Genomic DNA, 22,166 nt, shown 5'->3' on the forward strand with positions numbered 1-22,166 from the left:
TTTGCAAAAATACCTCCTAGTCTTCTGAGACTGCGTAAAGGGCTGTTCTCATCATCAATTCTTGATTCGGCGTGGCCCCTATGGAAGTCAGTTGATCCCGGATCTCATTCAGTCAACCGAGGAAGGTGTCGATCGGTTCTCCCTTCTTCATCTGATATGACCGCAACTGATTTTCTAGTAACATACTTCTTTGCACAGAAGTATGGTACAATTTCTTTAGGGCCTCCCACATCTCATTTGTCGTTTCCTTCTCGGCAATGTGTGGTACTACATGGTCCTTGACCCCGTCAAGGATGATGCTCTTGGCCCTCACCATTGCGTCTTCGTACTTGTCGTTATCAGCATGGTCAACTGGGATCACTATCGTCCTCAAGGCGAAGTGCTTGACACGATTTCTGTCAAGTACGGATAAGATTCTGGCCTTCCAGACTACAAAGTTCGAGGCTTCATCCAGTCAGTCCTGGGCTCTTACTCTGTGTAGTGCCATGTTGCTCTTATACTTCCCTCCAGGAAGTTCTCGATGTGACTCCCTCTGAGCCTTGATTTCCCTCCTGGAAACCCTTCTGTCGATGTCAAGATGCCCCCTACTCTGACCGTCTGTGCAATTGCACCACTAATCCAGATTTCTCGGTTAGAAACCCTCGATAGCAACTCCGTCCTCCTTGGCCTTACCCTGTTAGGTATTGTTCTGACTACAATACCCTACCAGCTCCACTCTGCAACTTACCCACAGCCTCCTAAACCCCAGCAACCTGAAGGTGAGAGCTCCTAGGCTCTGCGCAGTCCCGACACCAGCAAACTAGCTCCCTTAGCCAACTGTGTCAACCCTCCTAATCTTTGCATGAGCCTGTCTTTGCCTCCTTTAGCCTCTGCACAACCTCTTCTTGGCTCAAACTTGATGATGCAGGCACTGCGTCACCCCTTCCTTGTTGCTTTACTACTAGGCACAACTTCTGTCACTCGGGACAACTATTTTCTGCTGCTGCTGCTCTGCTCTATTGATGTCCTCAGTTCTCCTGTGATCTGTTATCACGCTCTGATACCATGTTGGAATTTCTAAGCCTAACTGTTAGAAACCCTTCATGTACTTTACTGATTTATTCCTACCTACTTGTTTTGTTAATTAACAAGTTATTTACCATGTGAATACTAGAAATAAATACAAGTACATGCTCAACACATTACAGATCATCAATTGAAGGAAACAAAACAAGCACACAAGTGACACCGTTGTTTTTGGACTAATGTCCCCGAAAACTCCCAATGCAGGAAAACCGGTGCAGCTATCTGAGGGTTTTATTATTAAGCAGCTCTTTTTTTAGTACACTAGGTGTCAAACTAGCTAACCCGACAGAGATAAAAATCTAGCAGCAATACCTCTGTTCGAAAACAGGTATTCTGAAATCCTTCTCCACGAAATCCCTATCCAGCACAATCTGAAGCTTAGCGTCAGCCCTGCTAGCCTATGCGTCAACCTAAAACCCTCTGCGTCAGCCTATTGAGGCTCTACGCAGCCTCTCTAGCTCTCTGTGTCACTCCTACAACCTCTGCGTGGATGACGCAGGCCCTTATGGCTCTGCGCAGCCTCTGTTGCCTTTGCGTGGTTCCCTCTGGCTCTGCGTCTGCCTCTCTTTGCTTCTGTGCTAGTCTCTCAGCACTGTCCATGCCTCTCTGCCTTGTACTCACTGCCCCTTGCTGCAACTAATTTTATCTCTCTTAGCAAACCCCACTATAGAGAATAGAATGACTGATCACTCTGGTGTATTCTCCAAGTGACCCTCAAGCCTCCTCTTATACTTTTCTCCTTGACAGATCAACGACCGAGATTCAGTCCCTAATCGACGGCTAAGATTAGATCTGGCTTGATCCATGTCTTTTGGACCATTCTAACACAATTTTATATTAATTCACATTAATATTTTAATTTCCCTAAGTTTAGACTTAGGGAATCCATTAAAAATATTAATTATTTTAATATCTCCCAAACTATTTAGAATTTGCCCAAACCCTTTTGTGTATTAGAGATCTCATGTGCCCTAACCTCTTCGCCAAATTTCGTGGCTAGAGCACATCCGATGCTACCCCAAATCAACCCCTCCTTCCTCTAGTTACCAGCTAGAGGAGTCTCCATGGGTTTACTGATCTCCATGCGGAATCTCGTGAGTATCTCATTTGCATACTTGCCTTGAGAAACAAACAACTCCCCATCTCCCTGCCATACCTCCATACCAAGAAAGCAATGCATGTCCTTCATCTCAAACACTCTTGCAAGGTCCTCCTTGCAATATTCGATGAGCTTCTCATCACCTGTCAGTATGAGATCATCTACATAAAGTACAATGATCAAAAGCTTACCTTCCACCTCTATGCGATACAGGTTCGCATCTGCTTCACTCTTTGTGAAGCCCAAACAAGTGAAGTAGCTATATATCCTAGTGTACCAAGCACGGGGTGCTTGCTTTAGCCCATACAATGCTCTCTTGAGTCGACACACATGTGACTCACGGTCCAAGATTTCAAAACCTTCGGGTTGCTCTACATACACCTCTTCCTCAATCATGCCATTCAGGAAGGCAATCTTCACATCCATCTGATGGATCTTCCAACCCATCTGTGCTGATAGTGCCAAAATATATCTGATTGACGATTACCTTGAAATAGGATCAAAGGTATCATCATAGTCAATCCCCTCTACCTGTGAAAAGACACAGGCCACAAATCTGGCCTTATGCTTCTCCACACTACCATTTGCAGCTTGCTTTACCTTGTGAAGCCATCGGGAGCTCACAACTGACTTGTCCTCCGGTCTCGGGACCACATCCCAAACACTGTTTTTAACTATGGAGTCATACTCCTCTACCATCGCATCAACCCAAACTAGTTGTTGCACTGCTTCCCGAAAGGAAGATGGCTCTGTCACAACACATGCACCTGTAAGTGCCATGTATTAATGTACCTATCTTGTGACCTCCTTTATCTGTGTTGAGAAGAGGGTGCTTCCACATTCTCTGGTGCATCATCCAACAATCTGTCAGCCTCTCTAGTGAGCTTTCTTCCCTCTATGGAAGACTCTACCTGAGTGGATGTCTCCACTCCCAGAACCTCTGCATGTGGCTGATCCACATCAATCTAAGGCTCCTCGATCTTAGGAACTAAAAGTTCCTCCTCTGCATGTAGCTCAAGCTCCCTCTCAAGGTATACTCGCATGTCTTTCTCCTCATCAAACTTGACATCCCTGCGAACCACCGTCATCTGACTGGTTTTCGTGTACACCCGATAGTTGTGGGGAGTATCAATGTTTCCCACAAAGATCCTCAACACTGCTGTTGGCTCAAGCTTCTTCCGTGCATCTTTAGTCACATGGCAATAAGCCGATGACCCAAAAATCCTGAAGTCACCAACATCCGACCTCTTACCGAAATAAGCTTCCTCTGGTGTTTTACTCTCAAGTATCCGATGTGGACTACGGTTATGAACATAAACCGATGTGTTGCATGCCTTAGCCCACAAGTGTAGTGGTAGGCCCTGATCATGCAACACTGCCCTTGTTGCCCCTACTATACTCATGTTCTTCCTCTCAGCAATCCCATTCTGTTGAGGGTTATGAGGTGTCGTCAACTCTCGTTTAATCCCTTCTGCTGCACAGAAGTTCTTAAACTCATTGGAGACATATTCTCCATCGTTATCACTTCGTAGAGCTTTAACCTTATTGCTTGACTCTTTCTCGACCAATGCTTTGAATTCATAAAACTTTGTGAATGTCTGATCCTTTCTCTGCATGAAAAATATCCAACATTTACGAGAATAGTCATCTACAAATATAACATAATACCTGTGTTTGGCGGTGGATACTGTCGAGAATGGTCCACACACATCTGAATGGACTCTCTCCAGAATAGACTCTGCTCAACTGTCTCTATCTCCAAAGGAAGACTTAGTGTATTTTCCAAAAGTACAACCCTTGCATGTATCAACTTGCTCAAGCATACCTTTGGGAAGACCGATAGATATTTGTTGCAATATCTTCAAAGCCCCATGATGCAAGTGACCCAATTTCCTGTGCCACAACTCGCTGACGTCTCGGCTCAACATCTTTTCTGCTTTTGAACTCAAAGCAACACAATCCTCTACCTCTATCTTATAGATATTCTGAACTCGAATTCTTATCTTCTTTACTTGACCCATGGCTATGTGTCGAAGAAATGCCATTCCTTTCGAAAAGATCACATGATAGCCTCTATCCTCAAGCATGGCAATGGATACCAAGTTCTTTGTCAGTCCGGGTACATGCATAACATTCTTCAAGGTGAGTGGAGCCGCATGCTCCCTCTGAAAAGTAATAGTGCCCACACCAATAACACTATACTTACCGTCATCACCCATCTCGATATGCATCTTGAGATCTTTCTCCTCCAGTTCATTGAATAACTCTTTGTTGTCAGTCATGTGGAAAGAAGCTCCATTGTCTAAGTACCAGACACTAACAATCATTGAGGACACTATGCATGCAATGAGGAAAAAGTCCAGTTCAAATTGGGAGGGAAAAGCCTCACCCGCCGCTCCTCCTGAGGACTTCTCCTTGGACTTCTTCAATGGACAATTTGTAGCAAAGTGACCCATCTTGTGACAATGAAAGCATTTAACTTTCATCATGTCCTTCTTCTTACCTCCATGATAAGAATCTGATTTGGAACAAGAAATTTTACCTTTCCCCTTCCTTGCCTTAATCGCTAAGGCACAATTCTCTTCATCATCAGTCTTTGATGAAGAGCCATCCCTGGTGTTCCTCCTGATCTCATCCTGCATCAAATCTAACCATAGTCATTCCCAATCTGGCAGCTTCTCCCGACCATTGACAAAGTCTTGATAACTATGCCAACTCTTTGGGAGTCCAAGAAGAGCAAGGCTCACCATATCCTCCTCGGAAACTGTGATTCCAACACTTCCAAGTTCATCTTGACATTGAGTGAACTTGGTCAAGTACTTTGGAATCGTCTCGCCTTTCTCCATCTTGATTTTACAAAGTTTATCCTTTAGTGCCAACTTCCTTTTATCACTGCTATTCTGATACAAGTCCGTCAATGTTTTCCACATAGCATGTAGAGTTTCCCTACCATGGAGACTCAAGACAATGTGGTCTCGAACTCCCTTAAGGATTATCCACCTTGCCTTCGCCACACACTTCTTCCCTTCAGCCAAGTTCTGTGCATTCGTAGCTGCTGGCTTGGGGACTTCTTGATTAATGAATCCCTTCAAGCCATTATCTTCTAGCACGACCTCCATCTTGTCCCTCTAGGCTATAAAATCCGAGCTGCCTTCCAAGGCATACTTAAGCCTCAACCCATGGAACGCCATTTGTCGATCCTAAAGTATGTATGCAAATTTGACTTTCCCTTGTAACCCCATAAACTCAAAACTTCGAAATCTCCTCTAAAGAGCTAATTTTAAATCAACGATATCTCCCTCATCTGAACTTTGATTCAGGCCTTTTTTTTTTTTGAATTTGGGTATCTTTTCCCAAGGAATCTGTTTCTAAAAAATTTTCACATAAATTCTCTGCAAACTCTCGGCCCAAAAAACAATTTTGCTCTGATACCATGTAGAAAAACCTGTAGATTCACAAGCTCATGTAATATACTAAAACAAGAGATGAGAATCTACTTCTACTATTTACAGTGGAAGCCCATAAACATCGAGCAAACAATAATCAATAGAGGAAGAGAATCAAAGGCACATAACACAATAAATATCCGGGGAAAGCCACTGCTCAAAACCCCACTATCTGTTTTGTATTAATATGGAAAATCAAGATGAAATTACAATGATTGTTCTCTCTAGAACAATCCTAGCACTTAGCAAATTCAATCTCCAACTCATAAGCAAGCTCAAGGCCAAAGCTTAGCCAATTCATGAGCTTTCCAAGTCTCAATTCCAATGTGTAATTCCTATGAAGGATAACTTGTATTGAAAGGGAAATAAAGCCTCTAAAAATAACACAATCCCTCGAGGATCAGTTCGTGATTGCATGCACTGTCAGTGCAACTCAGAAAAATCTAAAACAAATAGTACACTGTCCCTACACTCTAGTCTCAACTGGGTCTTTCTCAGAATCAACATGCATGAGTTTTTGATGGTGGAATCTTCACTTAAGTAGAGTAGCACTATTTAGGTCACTAGTGTCTCAACTCACTGTTTACTCATTATTAGTTCCTGAAACTGATTGGAACTAATTTAACTGGACTTAACTCAATAAACTGAGTTAACTATCACAACTCATTCATAACTCATCCTTAACTCCTACAAGTTAGGGAGAACATATACATGCCTCCTAAAAGACTTCCAATTTGAATTTCCTAAATTAATCAAGTTAATTAAACTTAATTAATTATTTTCAAATTGCTATGAGAAAATAAATCTATTTTAATTCACAATTTAATTCAAGGATAAATTAAACTGGAATTTCTTGTTGCCATTTCTCAACACAAATCCCTTGTAATCTGAGAAGGAAGGGATCGATTTCTTCTCCCTTCTGCATCTAGTACTATATTAGCTGCTTCTCAAGCAACATCTTCCGTTGAACGTAAGTTCCCTCGTACAAGGTAGTCAAGGCCTCCCACATTTCCCTTATTGTGTCCTTTTCAGCAATATGTGGGATCTCATGATCCTTGACTCCGTCCAATATCATGCAATTCGCCTTTGCTTGAGCCCCCTCATATTTCTCGAGAGGATCAACATTGACCGAAAAATCAACCACTTTCAAGGCATAATCCTTGATGTGATTCTTATCCAAAATTGCCAGGATCTTGGCCTTCCAGATGACAAAGTTGGATGCTCCATCCAATATGTCCTGATCCCTCAGTCCATTAACTGCCATCTCTGCTCAAATGAGTGTCGAACAGGTTCTCTTCTCCCTCTTTTGCTGATGCCTAACAAAACTCGGACCTAGATTTCTTTGGCGCTAGAAATCCTCTAAGGAACAAGTTCCCTCTATAATCCCTCTGAGTCCTGATTTCCTTCACAGAAATCCTTCTGCTAAATAATGTCGAATCACCCCTCTTTGATCCTCCTTTGTTGTTGCTCAACAACCCAAATCTAGATTTCTTTGGCAAGAAATATGTTAAGGCAGTGACTCCCTCTACCTTGGTTAAGTCTCCTTAGGCACTGTTCTGCACCAGCATAAACAACGTCCTACCAGCACCTCAGATCTGATTTGCACTTCTCCCTCTTCCCCAACAACTGAAGAATCTGAATTCCTCAGGCTTTGTGCAATCACTGTGTGAGCTAGATCAGCTCCTCTTGGCCACTGTGTCACTCCTTCCTAGTCCAAAAAGATGACGTCGCTCTGCATGAGCCTGATCTGCCCCTCTTTTCTTTTGCCTAGGCCTAGATAGCTGACGCAGTTACTGTGTGGGCTCCTCCCAGCTACTGCGTCACCTTCACCTAGCTTAGAATGCTTATGCAGGCACTGCGTGAGCCTCAGCATAACCTCTTTTGCACTACGTCATTCTCCCTCTGTGACTATGGCTCTGGAACAACACTATCACTTGGGACAACTACCTCCCTGCAGCAGATTAGCTGGATCTTCTGGCTGATGGCTTTAGTATCCTATGATCTACAATGCTTTGGTACCATGTGAAAAATTATGAATCTTTACAAACATAAATCCTATTGCAGTCACTGGTTTAACGTCTCCTACTTGTTATTTCATTCAACAAGTTATTTAATTAGATAAACAGTGATGTAAACACTACTGCAGACTACACTGACATATAGATCATAAATTGAAACGATAAATGAGACAAACACAAAAGGGACACCATTATTTTTGGACAACACATCCTCAGAAAAACCCAATGTGGGAAAATCGATGCAACAAATAGATGGTTTGTATTATTAAGCAAGCAAAATCTGAGTACAACAGGTTGCCTCTCACATCGACTAAACTTACAGAGAAATAACGGCAATAAGAAATACATTCGAAGGTTTACCTCGCTCCCCAAGTCACAGCTGATCCAATGAGTGATCAGACACCATCCCGACAAACACTGCAAAGTCCCTATGCAATCATTGCGTGGGCCAACGTCTTGCCTGTAGAAGACTACGTCACCCCTTCTGCTGGATGAATACTGTTGTTCAGCTCTCGTAGCTTAGAACCTTGCTTCTCCGACAAAATCTCGAACTACAGACGAATACTCTACACTGCCATTGCAAGAGCCCCTCTGGACTGCGTCGGCTCTACGTGAGCCCCACTTGGGCTGCGTAGGCCTCTACGCTGCCTCCATGATGCTCAAGCTGACTCTCTCCTACTTACTCTTTGGCTCGAAACTTCCTCTCTGATCCAAATCTCTGCTTCTGCCCCTCTCACTCCAACTCAAATCACTGGTTCGATTTTCTCAGCAAACCATGCCCCAAAAAAATCGAACTAGCTTATCAACTTAGTGTATCTCCAACTAATCCTCGAGCGTCATCTTATACTTTTCCTGTTGATGAATCAATGACCAAGATTAAGTCCCTAATGACTAAGATTAAATTAGACTTTATCTTCATCACTTAGAAGCTTCTCACCCATATTTTCATTAATACCCATTAATATTTTTAATTTCCTAAGTTTAGACTTAGGAACCCCATTAAAAATATTAATTATTTTAATAAAACACAATCCGGTTAGAATTTCACTAAACGATTTATGGGTCTTGGAGATCTCATGTGTTCTAGCCCCTCCACAAAATTTCGGAGCTAGAGCACATCCAATGCTACCCAAAATCAACAATCATAACCTGCACGCTTTTGGTTACTTAAGAGCCAATAATTAATGTACGAAGCCATCTTCTTTAAGTGTGGGCCACTAGGTAGATAATTGGCAATTACTTAATGTAAAATGGTCCTCTTTATTAAATAAGGCCCACTAAGTGGTTGGTACTTATCGGTGGTGGGACCGCAAGTAGTTAACATTTTGTTATAGATAACCTATTTAGAGAGCTAGTAGGTTATGGAATGTTTGTCAAGGGTTGTTATTATATTGAAGCTTTGCTCAATGTAGGTTTCACCTCAATAAGGCTTGTGAATATTGGTATTTCTTTTATAGATTATCAATACAAGGGTCATATTATGCAGGTTCTATATCATTTCCTTTCTTGTTTTATTCAATGCAAGGTATATTTCTCGAATAATGGCTTAATAGGCACTAAAATCTATGTTGGTTAAGTACATTACACAACATGACCCCTTGCACACCCATAAGCTAAGAATGACAATTGTTGTTGTCTGTCATGGGAGGCTAACACATGTGCCTCGACAACAACATGTGGCAAACCAAGAAAATATAAGTTTCTAATAGATACGAAATCATACCACCTTCAATGATTGGACATACATTATTGTAATTGAAATGTATTTCTATGTATAGTATGCATGACAGGAAACATCCCAACATAATATCTCTTCATTCTTGCTCTCTATAGCATAACATTGTAGAAAAAATCTATATAGTATTGCAAATAATCCTGTACATCCTTTGTTGCTTTGTGTATACATTATTGATTGTTATTTTGTTTCCTTTACATTTATGCCCATGACCTAAGGAATTTGATTGGTTTAAGTTATCCATTGACTTGCACCTTGGAATCAAATACCATATTCTCTATCTCCACGAGGAGCATGAAAAAAACATTGGAGGCACATCTAGAATTTTGACCATAAGCAACAACACAAATGAAGAGTGTTGAAGCAAGTGTGTGGGATAAGAAGAAAGTTTGGAGGCATAAGGAAAATATTGACACAAAGAAGAAATAGTTGGCATAAAATAGTGAATGCATGAGAATGCACAATGTAGTATATGCACATGAGGATGAAGAGTTTGGTGTAGGAAATAATAATTTTGTTGACGTGGCAACAAAGTCAAACCAAGAAGGGATGAGGATGGATCATTAACAATAGGTAGTCGGAATAATTGAGAGGCCAAAGTTTTTTTTCTCAATCAGTCTACTCCTATTATTTATACAAAAAGTGTTACAGCAAGGCAGCTGCCTTGAAAATTCTTGCCATGAAGTTGGCATTTTATAAAAAAAATTCTTGACCTCTGTCCGCGGAAGACCTACAACAGTGCTTTTAACTTCCATAAAACTCAAAATTGACACACAGCTATCCATCGCTAAACAAAATAAAAAACATTAACTGACAGAGACCTGAAACATACATTAACACCGAGACTCAAAAGGGAGGCGAACTCCTTCTTCATAAGCTACACAAAACGAAGGCACAGGCTGGTTCATTTGTCCTCTGAGGTATACGGTTCCTCAACGACCCGACACCCAAATTGAGCTGAGTCATCAGAGTCGGACGAATGGACCTCTGAGCTTGTAGGCTCTCCTCTTGCTGGCGTGCTTGGACCTGTGTTGGTTTCAGAATTCACCATAGAAAGGCCTCCTATGACCTGGCGCTGGTTAACATTCAGATTTGCCGTCCTCTGATCTATAGGAACCCCAGGATGAGCCACTCTCGAACCCCGGGAATTCTCACACTTTTCAATCGTAACCAAGACTATGAAGGAGGAGTTTGCCAGGGAACACGGGATGCGGAAACGGGCAGTGGGATGTGCATTATGCTCACAGTCATCAATCCTAACTCGCCCTCTACCCTTGCCTCTGCCACTTCTGGTGGTTGGATAATTGAAGCGACCAAATTCCAACGCATCCGAGGATGGGTCCGTGGTGGGGGTGGACCGCTGATGGGTGGCGCGACCGCAGGAACCGCCTCGCCTACTCCCCATTCTGGGCCTTTCTCGCGGCATTTTGTTATGCCGAGGCTTGACAGAGGAGCGAATGCACAGAGAGGGATGACAAAGAAACGAGTGCTCAGAGAGAAGCGGAGACGGAGCCCAGACAAGTCCGTGAGTCCCTGGAACCAGAGCCAAGCGAAAGACGAGGATTGAGAAAGCTCTTGAGCCGAGCGAAAGATTGACGAACAGAAACGAACTAACAGAGTGGCTCAGGGAAACGCTCAGAGCAGCGACCTTTATGGAGTCGAAGGCCTGCGACGGAACCGCGGGAGTGACAAACATATTGAGAGCCATTGCGCAAATAACCAGGAGACTGAAGGACGGAGTTAATGCAGCCATTAATAGAGGTGTGCGAGACTAGCTCGCCAACCCATAACTATAACCCATGGCGCACTTGGGCTGACACCTGCCCACTCGATGCGCCTCCAACGTACCCTTTGGCCTGTCAATCACCCGCATCCGGGAAATTGAGAGGCCAAAGTTGAAGGTGATGAGAATAAAACAATGTAACATAGAGGAAATCAAGTTGGTCCAGAGAGAGATAAAGTTAGGTTTAATTAAGAACAAATTGCCTTTGAGAGAAAGGAGATTTGATCTCAAGGAAGAGAATGGTGGTTGTGTAAGAGGGTGAATTAGAGCTCCAAAGGAAGACAACAACAAGCGAAGGACATTAGCACTTTGAGTGATTGGTTGCTAGAGGAAGAGAAGTATAAGGGGGGGAAGGTGTACATGGAAGTAATGGATGTAAGACTTAAAAGGCATAGTTCAAGGTTGCAAACTATGTGCAAACGATTATTGCATGAGGCTACCAGAGTTTAAAGAAGGATGTGATAGCGCATGAATGAGTAGTAGGGCTTGTAACCACGAGGCATGTTTCATTACATGTAAATAAATATGTCATTAAATGATGATAATGACTAAATCCTCTTGAATATATTCTAGTGCATTTCTTATTATGTCTTGTGTGAGATCGATTGCATTTTTCAGTCCTTACTACAAAGTAGCCCATGTATTTTGAGTGTCAACACAATAAGGGAGAGTGGTGAGACCATTTCCCTATTGCTCTAGAAAAATATTGGTTGTTTTATCACCTTGTTGACCATAAATTGAATGATTGACTCATTTAAAATTTGAACTCTATGCTCAAGCTTTCTACTATTAATTATTCATTATAATGTGTTATCATAGAAAAAACCTTCTAGCCATTTAGAAAGCAACCTGAAATAAACTTAAATCATTTTCATATATATATATATATTTGTTTATGTTGAAAGCTTCCATTAAATCAAAATGCTTTTACATTGCATGGCTTGCTTTACCAAAATTCTTCCAGCCTTACTGTAGTCAGATTTGTTGGTTAGAAGAAAGGCAAACATTCAAAAAATCAAAATGGAAGATCTACTACAAGATATTACATATAGCCCATAAAACCAATAAAGAACCCAAAATCCAAATGTAGAAACTATTCATCCGGGATCAGAAGAGTAAGCCATTGTCGGGTAGGCCGATGTAGTTCCAGGTGAAGGATGAGGACTAAAGTCACAATGGAGATGTTTCTCCGTGTGCTCTAACCTACCCTCCATCCTCTCCAATTTGTCAAAGAGGTGCCTTTGTCCCCTTTGCAGGAAATCTAGTCCCTCGTGCATTCTCCATTAGTTACACTGGATGTCATTGAAGAACACGATCACCACCTTCCTGTCCTCATGCCTATCTGTAGCCAACCTCTCCAGATCGGTCGTAATGTCCTGCAAACTGTCGTCCATGGAGTCAAAAGGAGGGGGGAGCTCCACTTGGCCCGAGGACTGTCTTGTTGGAGGAATGACAACTCCCCCCAGGTCTATTTCTGCTTGTTCAAAATAGCCCCTTGGGCCCGAGCACCGCCTCCACGGCGGGGTCTACCTCGTTGTCGTAACATCATGATAGGCGACTCCACCAGATTTTAAAGACTCCCCTTCACCACCAGATTCCTACTCACCAAATGCCACCCCCAAAGGCTCCCTTCTTGCCAATTAGAGCCCACAACCTTCTTACATCGGGAGCCTCTCGTCACCCACAAAGGAGATGGACAATGCACTACCAAGTGAGATTCACGGCAAGCCCCCCAATTCCAAACCAATAAAATAAATGCAAACCCCCATAAGAACCAAACACCATGTCACCTGAAGAAGAGTGATAACACTCTCATAGAGCTAGGCTCTCCTTGGAACCACGCGTAGGGGCTCAACCTCCTCTGTCGCATATCATACCAACCCCTAAAAATCAGAGAAACATACCTTATGCCCCATTGCAAAAATATTGACAAGAGGGATGACCCCTTCGAACTAGGTAATGGAGAATTCACCTCCGAAACAGGAAACACAAGAACAAGACCAAATTTGAATGCAAAGCTTACCATAACTGAATTCTACGCAGAAGGAATAACGACCCCACCAAGTAATCCCTTACCATCCAAATCGATGACTCCATCTCCTCTGTGCCACCACCAACAAGAGTTTCTGAATCTGCAGACCCCCAGGGGTGTACTGGATGGATGCCAATACATCGCTCTAACACTATCACCAGGATCCGACACCCAGACCACAACTACCTCACTGAATTTGCTAGCATTAACCAAATTGAAGCTCACTAACTCCTGTCGTCAGGGAGGCCCTGGTGAAGGAACGCACCAGACACCTTTGAGGATGAATAGAGCCTTAGTACCCCTGTCAACAACAAACACTCCCATCACCCTCACAACTGAAACAAGTGAAACAATCCCTTGTTTGACACTCTCAACTAAAATAAACATCGATCTTTCTAAATAGCGCATGGAGGCCCTCATGCTTGATGCATGGTTGCCACATGCTGTCTTCGTTGACATGAGGTAGAGACGTTTAGATGAATTCCCATAGACCTACTAATGTCTTGTCTTCCCACCCTATCATGGTAAATTATTTTCATAAATTTATAAAAATAAATAAAATAAAAAATATACTTCATAAGACCTAATGAATAATTAAAAATAAAATATATTTCACAAAAGAAATAACGTATAATTAAGACACAATAATATCAATAAATTAAAATGACTATAAAAATAAAATAGGAAAACCGTCTTAATAACAAACCAATTAATATAAATCTTATCTTAACTTTAATTTTATAAAAGCTTAATTTAGCGAATTGAAAATTAAAATGAACTCGTGCTAATTTTAAAATCTAAATAATATTTATAAAACGTAAACTTTCAGAGTGAAACATATTATTGATCGATCTCTTATAGCCGGGAAATTAAAACAAAAAACACCAAGCGCCGCTTCCATTAATTCTCAAAGCTTTTATCATATTGATAATAACACAGCAGGGCAGAGCCGGGCAGGACAGGGTAAGCGACTGAGGCAGCCCTAAGGTATAAAGCACGAATAATAGCGGCCAGAATCTCTTTTCATCAACACAATTCTGCTCAGAGGAGGAAGAGGAGGAGCCCAGAAAGAAAGCTCGGTCTCGGCAATCTGCTCATTCCAGGCTGGTATCTATTCTCATAGATCATCTCAAATTCATCCGATCTTTAAAGAAATTGAGTCATATTTTCAGTCTTCACTTTCTTCAGGCCATCTGTCTACCATTTACATCAGAGTCTTAAAGCTAGTTCCATTAGTTTAAAATGAATTTGAATAAGAATCTCTTAGCACCTCTTGTTGTTGTATTTTCCCCTGCTGGAGCCCGTTTACATGATTTGAATGTCGGTATTGACTCAGTTTATGCTATAATACGGAGCTCCAGAGGTTGCATTTCGCCAATTTAGTGGTCTAGATAATTTGTTGCCCGAGCCTTAGAGGTCTCCTGGTCGAAACCCATGATGGATAATGTGGAAGTGAATTTGAATCATGGTTTATAGGTGAGGCCAATCGTTTGTGCACTGCAAGCGAATTCGTCGGGTGTATTCTTAGTTGCCGAGTTCAATTAGGTTTTATATTTTGTTGTTTTTATGTTCTTCTTGCAGTCTCTATTTGATTGTAAGATTAACCTTATTTGGCTTTAAATATCTTTGTCTCTCCTACTTAGCTTCATCTTTAAGTCTGTTTTTGTTTGTTATTTTACAGGGTTGTTGCGGATACACGTAAGAGCTTGCTTAAATGGCGCTGTCCACGGCTGATCTTCCGACTTTGTATACTTTATTGACGAATGCGTTGAGTCCGGATGAGAATTTGCGCAAGCCTGCTGAGGCAACTCTGTCGTCCTGTGAAAGTAAACCAGGCTTCTGCTCCTGTCTCTTGGTAAGTCCTTCCTTCCTTCATTTGCTTTCTTTGACAATTCTTACTTTCTTCACTAATGGTCTGGAACGGCCTCAATGTTGTAGTCACAGTGTGGTTACTAGTGACTGTACTTGACAGCTTCACATTACTTTCTTGCTGAAGTCTAATATTTAATTCCTGAAATTTAAGGTTCTCATAGAAGAGTTTTTCCTTTCAGAGGAGGAAACTTGAGTCACTTAAACCTATAATATGAGCTCTCTTTTCTAAAACCCTGCATGTGCATACTCCCGTAAACATGTGTCAATTGTGGGAGACTTCACTGCCATTTGTACTTTATGGGTTACCGCAATCTAAAGTGCTAGTCATCGATTAGAAAAAATGTTGATCATTACAGGACTGCATGTCTCTTGAACATTCACCTGTTCGGCAACTAACTACACTCATACTGAATTTGTGTTCATTTACATTGTTCTTGATAACATCATAGGTATATGCATATACTACACAAGTGTGCACGTGTGTTTACATGAACCAAACCGTGGCAAACAATTTCCTTGATAGCAATTTATAAATTTATTTAGAAAATATGTTATGCACTATGTTAAAATGTAATTTTTTTATTACTACTATGTTTGAAACTAGATAATTTTGCAAAATAATTATCCTTGAAGACAGTGTTCCATTAGAGTCATTTTAAAAGGAGGCATATATATTTTATGAAGACCATGTTCCATTATTGAGTGATTTTAAAAAAGGCATATAACGTATGATATATAGTGTGAATGGCACATAATTCGATGGCATGATTTGAATAATGTGTTTTTAAAAGGCTGCATATGGTATATAATACATATGACAAATTTATGAATGGCATGAAGTGCATACCTTGATTTATGGAAAGTGCATAAGTTGAGTGGTATATTATGTTAGGAGTGGCGATATACTATGCATGAGAAATTAAAATATTGACTTGGTATAGTGAAAAGTGGGGTTTTGCCATCCATATAATTAAATCAATCTTTTACCCAAGAAGATATCAAGTAAGGTTGCAATTATTTTGGAAATCAAAAGCACAATTTTTTTGATGATGCATTCACTAATCTCCATTGTGGGAGTAGTTCTCTATGGCAAAGACAACTATCATGAGTGGTCCAGGAAGACAAAACACACTTTGATTTTCAATGAGTTGTGGAAAAGAATTTGTGAAGGAGAAAGAGACAATGCATTTGAAAGACCTACTTCAGGCAAGGAGCTCGTCATTTGAGAAAACAAGACCTAAGCCTTGATTGCAACATCAATAAATGAAGAGGCAAGTCGCCATATTTCACCATTTTCAAATGCTTTTGAAGGTTTAAAGAAGTCGAAGGAATTATATGACTCACACTCTGAGCTTGAAGTTGTTCAATTGATGATCAAGTTGTTCAATCTCGAGTTGAAAAATGATGACCCTCTTGCCTTAGCATCAAAAATAAGATCCATTATGTATGACAAAAAAGTCACTGGTGTTGAAATAGATGTTCCTCTCATAGCCTATGTCAAGGCACTATATCCCACTTATTCACATTATCTTGAATCCTTGCAAGCAAGTGGCAAACTTAAGGAGATTTCCTTTGACTCTCTTAAGAAGAAGTTTGCTGAAATAGAGAAGGATTTTGGGAAGAAGACAACTCCTCAGTCTCCTGAAGAAGCTATATGTGTTGCACAAAAGACAATAATCAAGGACAAGATTTTTCTAGAGGAAGAGGTGGCCGAAGAGGACATGGAAAGAAGAATTTTAGAGGCAGGGGGGGCAGACATTTCCGAGGAGAAAGCTCTGATCTTCATTGTATACGATGCAATAGAAATGGACATGATGCTCCCACATGTAAGTTGCCTTGGGATAGTATCAAGCAGGAAAGAAATGAAGAAAAAGGTACAAAATCGAGCAGGAAAGAATGAAGAAAAAAGTAAAACACCTGGTAAAGGGAAAAGAAAAGCACTTGGGTCCGCTCATTATGTTGTGGTACATTGCAACATTGGAGTAACTAAAGACTTATTCTCTGCTTCACTTGCTTCATGGAATGATGCTTGGTTGCTTGATTCAGGAGCAACTTGCCACATGAGTTTCAGAAGAGATTTCTTTGAAGAATTCACTTACAATGTTGATGGAGCAGTCTACTATGCAGACAAGTCAAAACTCAAGCCATCAGGGTGTTGAAGAATCTAGGGCAATTAGGTGTAGTGTGATTCTTCTAGACTTGATAACAATTTGTGGAATCTTTTTATTTTTTCTTGTTAGCTTAATCTTCTTCTTCTTATTAATGCATGTGTGTGTACTTCATCAAACTGCTACCAAAAACATAAAAACAAGAACACAAGATGTTGGCTCTCTGCCAGGGCAAAACCCTCTCTTCTCTTGAGTGGAAAACCCTTCGATAAGTTGTCTCTTATTGAAGCTTCTTATTGATCAATGCCAGACCCTAGAACCCTGACTAGAATATCCTCCAAGCACAAGTCAAGTCCTTTCTCCTTTCTGCACTTTGTTCCCCGACACTTAGTCTTTCTTCTTCTGGCACTTCGTCCTCCTTCTTCCATCTGTACATAGACCTTGTTTATGTGAGCTCTAGACGAGATGCCTCTCTTCTATACTTAATGATATCCTTTGGTTATGTAGACACTTTCCTTCTTTCAACCAAACGAGCTCATTCTTGAGATGTAGGTGTAGACTTGGTGTGACTGTACAATAGCCCTAGACCTTTGCACGTGTGGAAGGTATCCTTGTGAATTAGGGCCTTTTCACCTTTGCTTGAGAGAGAGTTTTCTTTGCTTGAGTAGGAGGCCTTGTAGACCTTACTTTCTAGCCCAAACAAAGATAGATTTAGGATTGTTGTATTGCTGCAATTATGATTGTAGGGCTGCTTCTGTTTCTCGCATGTGTGACTGTTTTCTACCCTAGAAAACAATCCTCTTGACTTCGGTTGTGTACCCTTCTTCTTCGCTGCTCTTGAAGACCCTTTCTTCGTCCCTTGTTTACCCTTTTCTCGGCTTCCTACCTTCGTTGATTTCAGAGAGGAATGCGTTGTCTTTTGAGGGAGTGGACAACCTCTATATATAGAGGTTTGTCCCTCCTTTAGGCCGACTTGAAGATTGCAGGCCGACTTGACTTATTTAATTCAGATTGCTTCTTTGTAGGTGTTGTTGCATGGAGGAGACTTGTTGACTTTGCTTGGAGGTATTCTCTTGACTCTAATACATAAACATACATGGTGTAACATGCCCTTAAGGTCTTCAACATTTTCTTTTGAGTATTTGACTCACCTATAGCACTTTAACATGTGCTAGACCTATTTCAATGAGCAGGAAACTCATTGACATATATTATAAAAGTAATATTTCTTTTCTTGAATAAATACACATATCAAAAGTACATTTATGAAGACTGAACCTAGTTACATTTCCTTCAACACTCCCTCTTAACTAGGGAGGTTTTCATACAACATTACAAGGTGTTTGTCTATGTTTCAATCTTGAAGAATTCACATAAGAGAAACCGGTTTGGCAATCCATCTGTTATAACATCATAGTAACCAACATTGTTTCCACAACAAGGCTTTGACTAACAACTCTCTCTCTCAATAGATTAGAGCACAATGTTGGCGAGACCAATGACTTATAGACACTGTAGTCATTGTCTCCCAAGGTACATACCCACCCTGAGTATGACCTTCTAGGACTATTCTTATCTTGGGTTCCTAGCCCTCAAAGAATATCGGTCCTCTTGCCTACTCTTGTCTTGGACGCCCTACACATCCTCAAAGAGTATCAGATGCCAGATGATTACCCAATCCTCCCATTCTTTCTTCCCAAGTGAAGACAAGAATGTTGTGTCTATCACTCCCTCTCAGTTGAGGAAGACATTCCCAAGTATCCTCCGACAAGGTACTTGTCCAAGACCCTTTGTAATTGGGAACTCGTTATAACTCACTCTTAGCTAGGGACTTGTCCATTCATCAGCAACTTCTTCTTCGTGGGTCCTCCAGCTGCTTGATCTCCTTCTTTCCTTTGATGCCATGAAGTCTTTTTTCGAACTTCTTCCTGGTAGGGAACCATCCATCAATCACTTTCCTTCCTTCTTTGTCATGTCATTGCTTCTTTCGTGGAAAGTGGCCTTCTTGTCACATATCAGGTTCTCTTGTCATCTGATTATTCCTTGTCATCTTGTCTACGCTTCAGACTACTCTTCACATGGATGCTTCTTTGTACATGCTTGATCCCATGATTTGATCTAGTAGCCCTTCATGACTTCATCCTGATATTGCTTCAACATTAAATGGTGCTTTTGTTGTATGGCTTCTTGATCATGACATCTTCGTAGAGTAGAATCAGTTATCTGCACCTTTCATATCTCCAAGGCCTTCACAGGTGTCAAGGGTCCTTTGATATTTTTCTTCCTTTGTTAGAGTTGTCATGCCTTCTTTCGGGAGATGTCTTCAAAGTATCTTGTCAGAGAGTGATTCTTGGTGATCATGGTGTTCTTCACATGCTTGATCTCTTTTTTCATTTGCTTCTTCTTGGATAGATAGGTCAACCACCTTCTGCTCCTTGTGAGAGCACTTCTTCATTGCTTGCTTCTAGGACTAGTCAACATTTCTTCTTCACTTGCTTCTTAGTTAGCAATCTTATACTCCTTATGTGAGTATTTCCTTTTGTTGACCTTCATTGCATTGTAGTACATGCCTTCGAGCATGTCATTGGTGAAAGAGATTCTTTCATACTTAATCATGTCATAGAACTATTCCCATGACTCAATAATTAATATATATATATATATATATATATATATGTATCTATATATATATATATATATATATATATATATATATATATATATATAACATGACTAGACTTTGATGCATACATACCTCATCTTGATTCTCCTTTGATCATCTTAGCTTCATTTGGTTGTCCTTGGTGTGGACCTTCTTGCTTCATCTTAGCTTGCCTGCATATCATCCTTTTCTTGAATCCCATGAATGGGATTCCCAATGAGACACTTGCTTTTGTTTATGAATCTTCTTTTGAAGATTCCATCATAGGATCTTGAAGACCCTTACCCTGCAATTGTTTCTTTCCTTTTGATGATGGAGGTCTTCTAAGATTCTTAATCATGATCAATTTTCTTTCATTGTGGGTGAGGTCCTATTTTAGGTATGCTCCTTCTACATGAATAACTTGAGCTATATTTACCATGCTCCTATATTCTAGAAGATATTTCTAACCATGCATTTTTGTTGTCATTTATAAATGCTCTTTGTACATGAGTGTCTAGAACTCTATGTACATCATGCTTCTAGGTTCTAGAAGATGTTTCTAGCCATGCAATTTTATTTTTTTCCTACATGCTCCTATCCTACTCAAAACTTTGAAAGAAGACTTTAAGTAAAGAGTTTGACTTATTCATAGTAGAGATCTAGATGATCTTCCTTCTTTTGCTTCTTTTCTTCTTCTTTCACCTCTTGAGTCATGTGAGCTTCTTTCCTCTTTCTTTTGTTGTTGTTGTCCTTCTTTAGTTTAGGACAATTCCTTTTGTAGTGCCCATATTCTTGGCATCCATGGCATTGGATTTTTTGGACATATCTTTGTTATTTGTTCTTTGTGGACCAAATTTGCCAAATTTTCCCTTTCTCTTGGCCGTGGTAGCAAATGCTTGCTCCTTTGATCCCACATCTTCCTTTGCTTCAAGTTTTGTTTCCTTTATCTTGCATAGAGACCACATTTCACTTAGTGGAGTGGCTTCTTTCTTGGCATATATGCTTGATGTGAAGTTACCCCAATCCTTAGGTAGAGCATTGAGTACTAATGTTGTCATTTCTCTGTCAGACATGACTTCCCCCAGCTCTTGAAGTTAATCCCTCATCTCAGAGATCTTCATGAAGTATGGAGCTATTCCTTCCTTTGATATCTTTATCTTGTACAACTCATTTCGCAGAGATATCACTTCTTCAACTGTGCTTACCGAGAATAGCTCTACCAGTTTATCATAGATTTTTTTTGATGTTTCAAGTTTGGAAACATAAGGAATGAGAGAGTCTCTGATGGATTCTATTAGAATCCTTTGAGCTCTTGTCTCATCCTTATTGTACTTGGATAAGGCTTGAGTTTGTTCCTTAGCAGGAATAGTAACACTCCCTTTGATGTTTTTCAAGAATGTTAAGCTAATGCAGTTCTATGTGTTGTGTATATAAAGAATAGGTGTCCATCTCTTGCTATAAAAAATAAGACTCCCTATGAAATGTTGTTTGGCCACATTCCTTCGGTGAGGCATCTCAGGGTTTTTGGTTCCACCTGTTATGTCTTGATACCTAAGGACCAAAGAAACAAACTCGGTGCGAGGAGTCAAAAATGTATCTTCTTGGGGTACTCAGAGGCCTCCAAAGCATACCGTCTCTATGATGAAGTAAATAAGAAGTTTATAATATCTAGAGATGTCATCTTTCCTGAATCTTCCAAGACTGACAATGTTGTTGAGCGACAACTTGATCACTTGGATAGATTCGAACATGCAAAGTCTTTTCAAGAGTTTGATAATGAGATTCCACATCTTAAAGGGGGGATCCATATACTGGATCAATCTATGGAATCTCCTTTTAAAGCACTCTCTCCCCCTCCTGAAGCTCCAACCACTGATCACTATGACACTTTGAGTGCTGTGATTGACATAATTGGGAGGCTAAATATTGATTTATCCCCATCTCAGTCAACTGAGTAGTCTGTGCCATCTCAGAAAGGTCCTCCAAAATGGCTGACAAAGACACTTGAAAGTGTTCGTCTTGATGAGTTTGGAAAGACAGGAACAAAACGTTCTATTAAATAGAATGAAGGTGATGTAAATGATCCTGATTCACCTATTGATATGGATGTTTCTTACGATTTTGAACTAAATTTGTCTACAAATTTCGAACCAACTTCCTTTAAAGAGGCTGCTTCTCATGATGCATAAAAAGAAGCAATGTAGAAAGAATATGACGATTTGATAAAGAATGGCACCTGGAAGCTGGTTGATCCTACATTGGGAACCAAATCAATAGGTTGCAAGTGGGTCGTCAAGAACAAGTACAAAACAGATGGCTCACTTGATAAGCATAAAGCCAGGTTTGTTGCAAAAGGTTTTGCAC

General features: G+C 40.6%; 1 protein-coding gene across 4 annotated transcripts in view; it reads left to right on the forward strand.

The window, feature by feature from the left end:
* Nucleotides 1-14,026: 14,026 nt before the first annotated feature.
* The window catches only part of LOC149186580 (ARM repeat superfamily protein), a 482,448-nt gene continuing 474,308 nt past the window's right edge, over nucleotides 14,027-22,166 (forward strand). The window contains exons 1-2 of one of the 4 annotated variants that reach the window (XM_089411041.1): nucleotides 14,027-14,285; nucleotides 14,860-15,033. In XM_089411041.1, the coding sequence (XP_089267167.1) occupies nucleotides 14,893-15,033 (141 nt within the window). In that variant the 5' untranslated portion in view covers nucleotides 14,027-14,285; nucleotides 14,860-14,892. Of the gene's footprint in view, nucleotides 14,286-14,515; nucleotides 14,655-14,859; nucleotides 15,034-22,166 lie in introns of those variants that run through there. The other 3 variants (XM_089411042.1, XM_089411043.1, XM_089411044.1) reach the window with 3 other exon arrangements.

Source organism: Pinus tabuliformis, chromosome 3_1 (genome assembly GCF_031772625.1).
Source record: "Pinus tabuliformis cultivar Carrire ecotype Pingquan chromosome 3_1, CPIR1, whole genome shotgun sequence".
In the NCBI taxonomy this organism is placed as follows: domain Eukaryota; kingdom Viridiplantae; phylum Streptophyta; class Pinopsida; order Pinales; family Pinaceae; genus Pinus; species Pinus tabuliformis.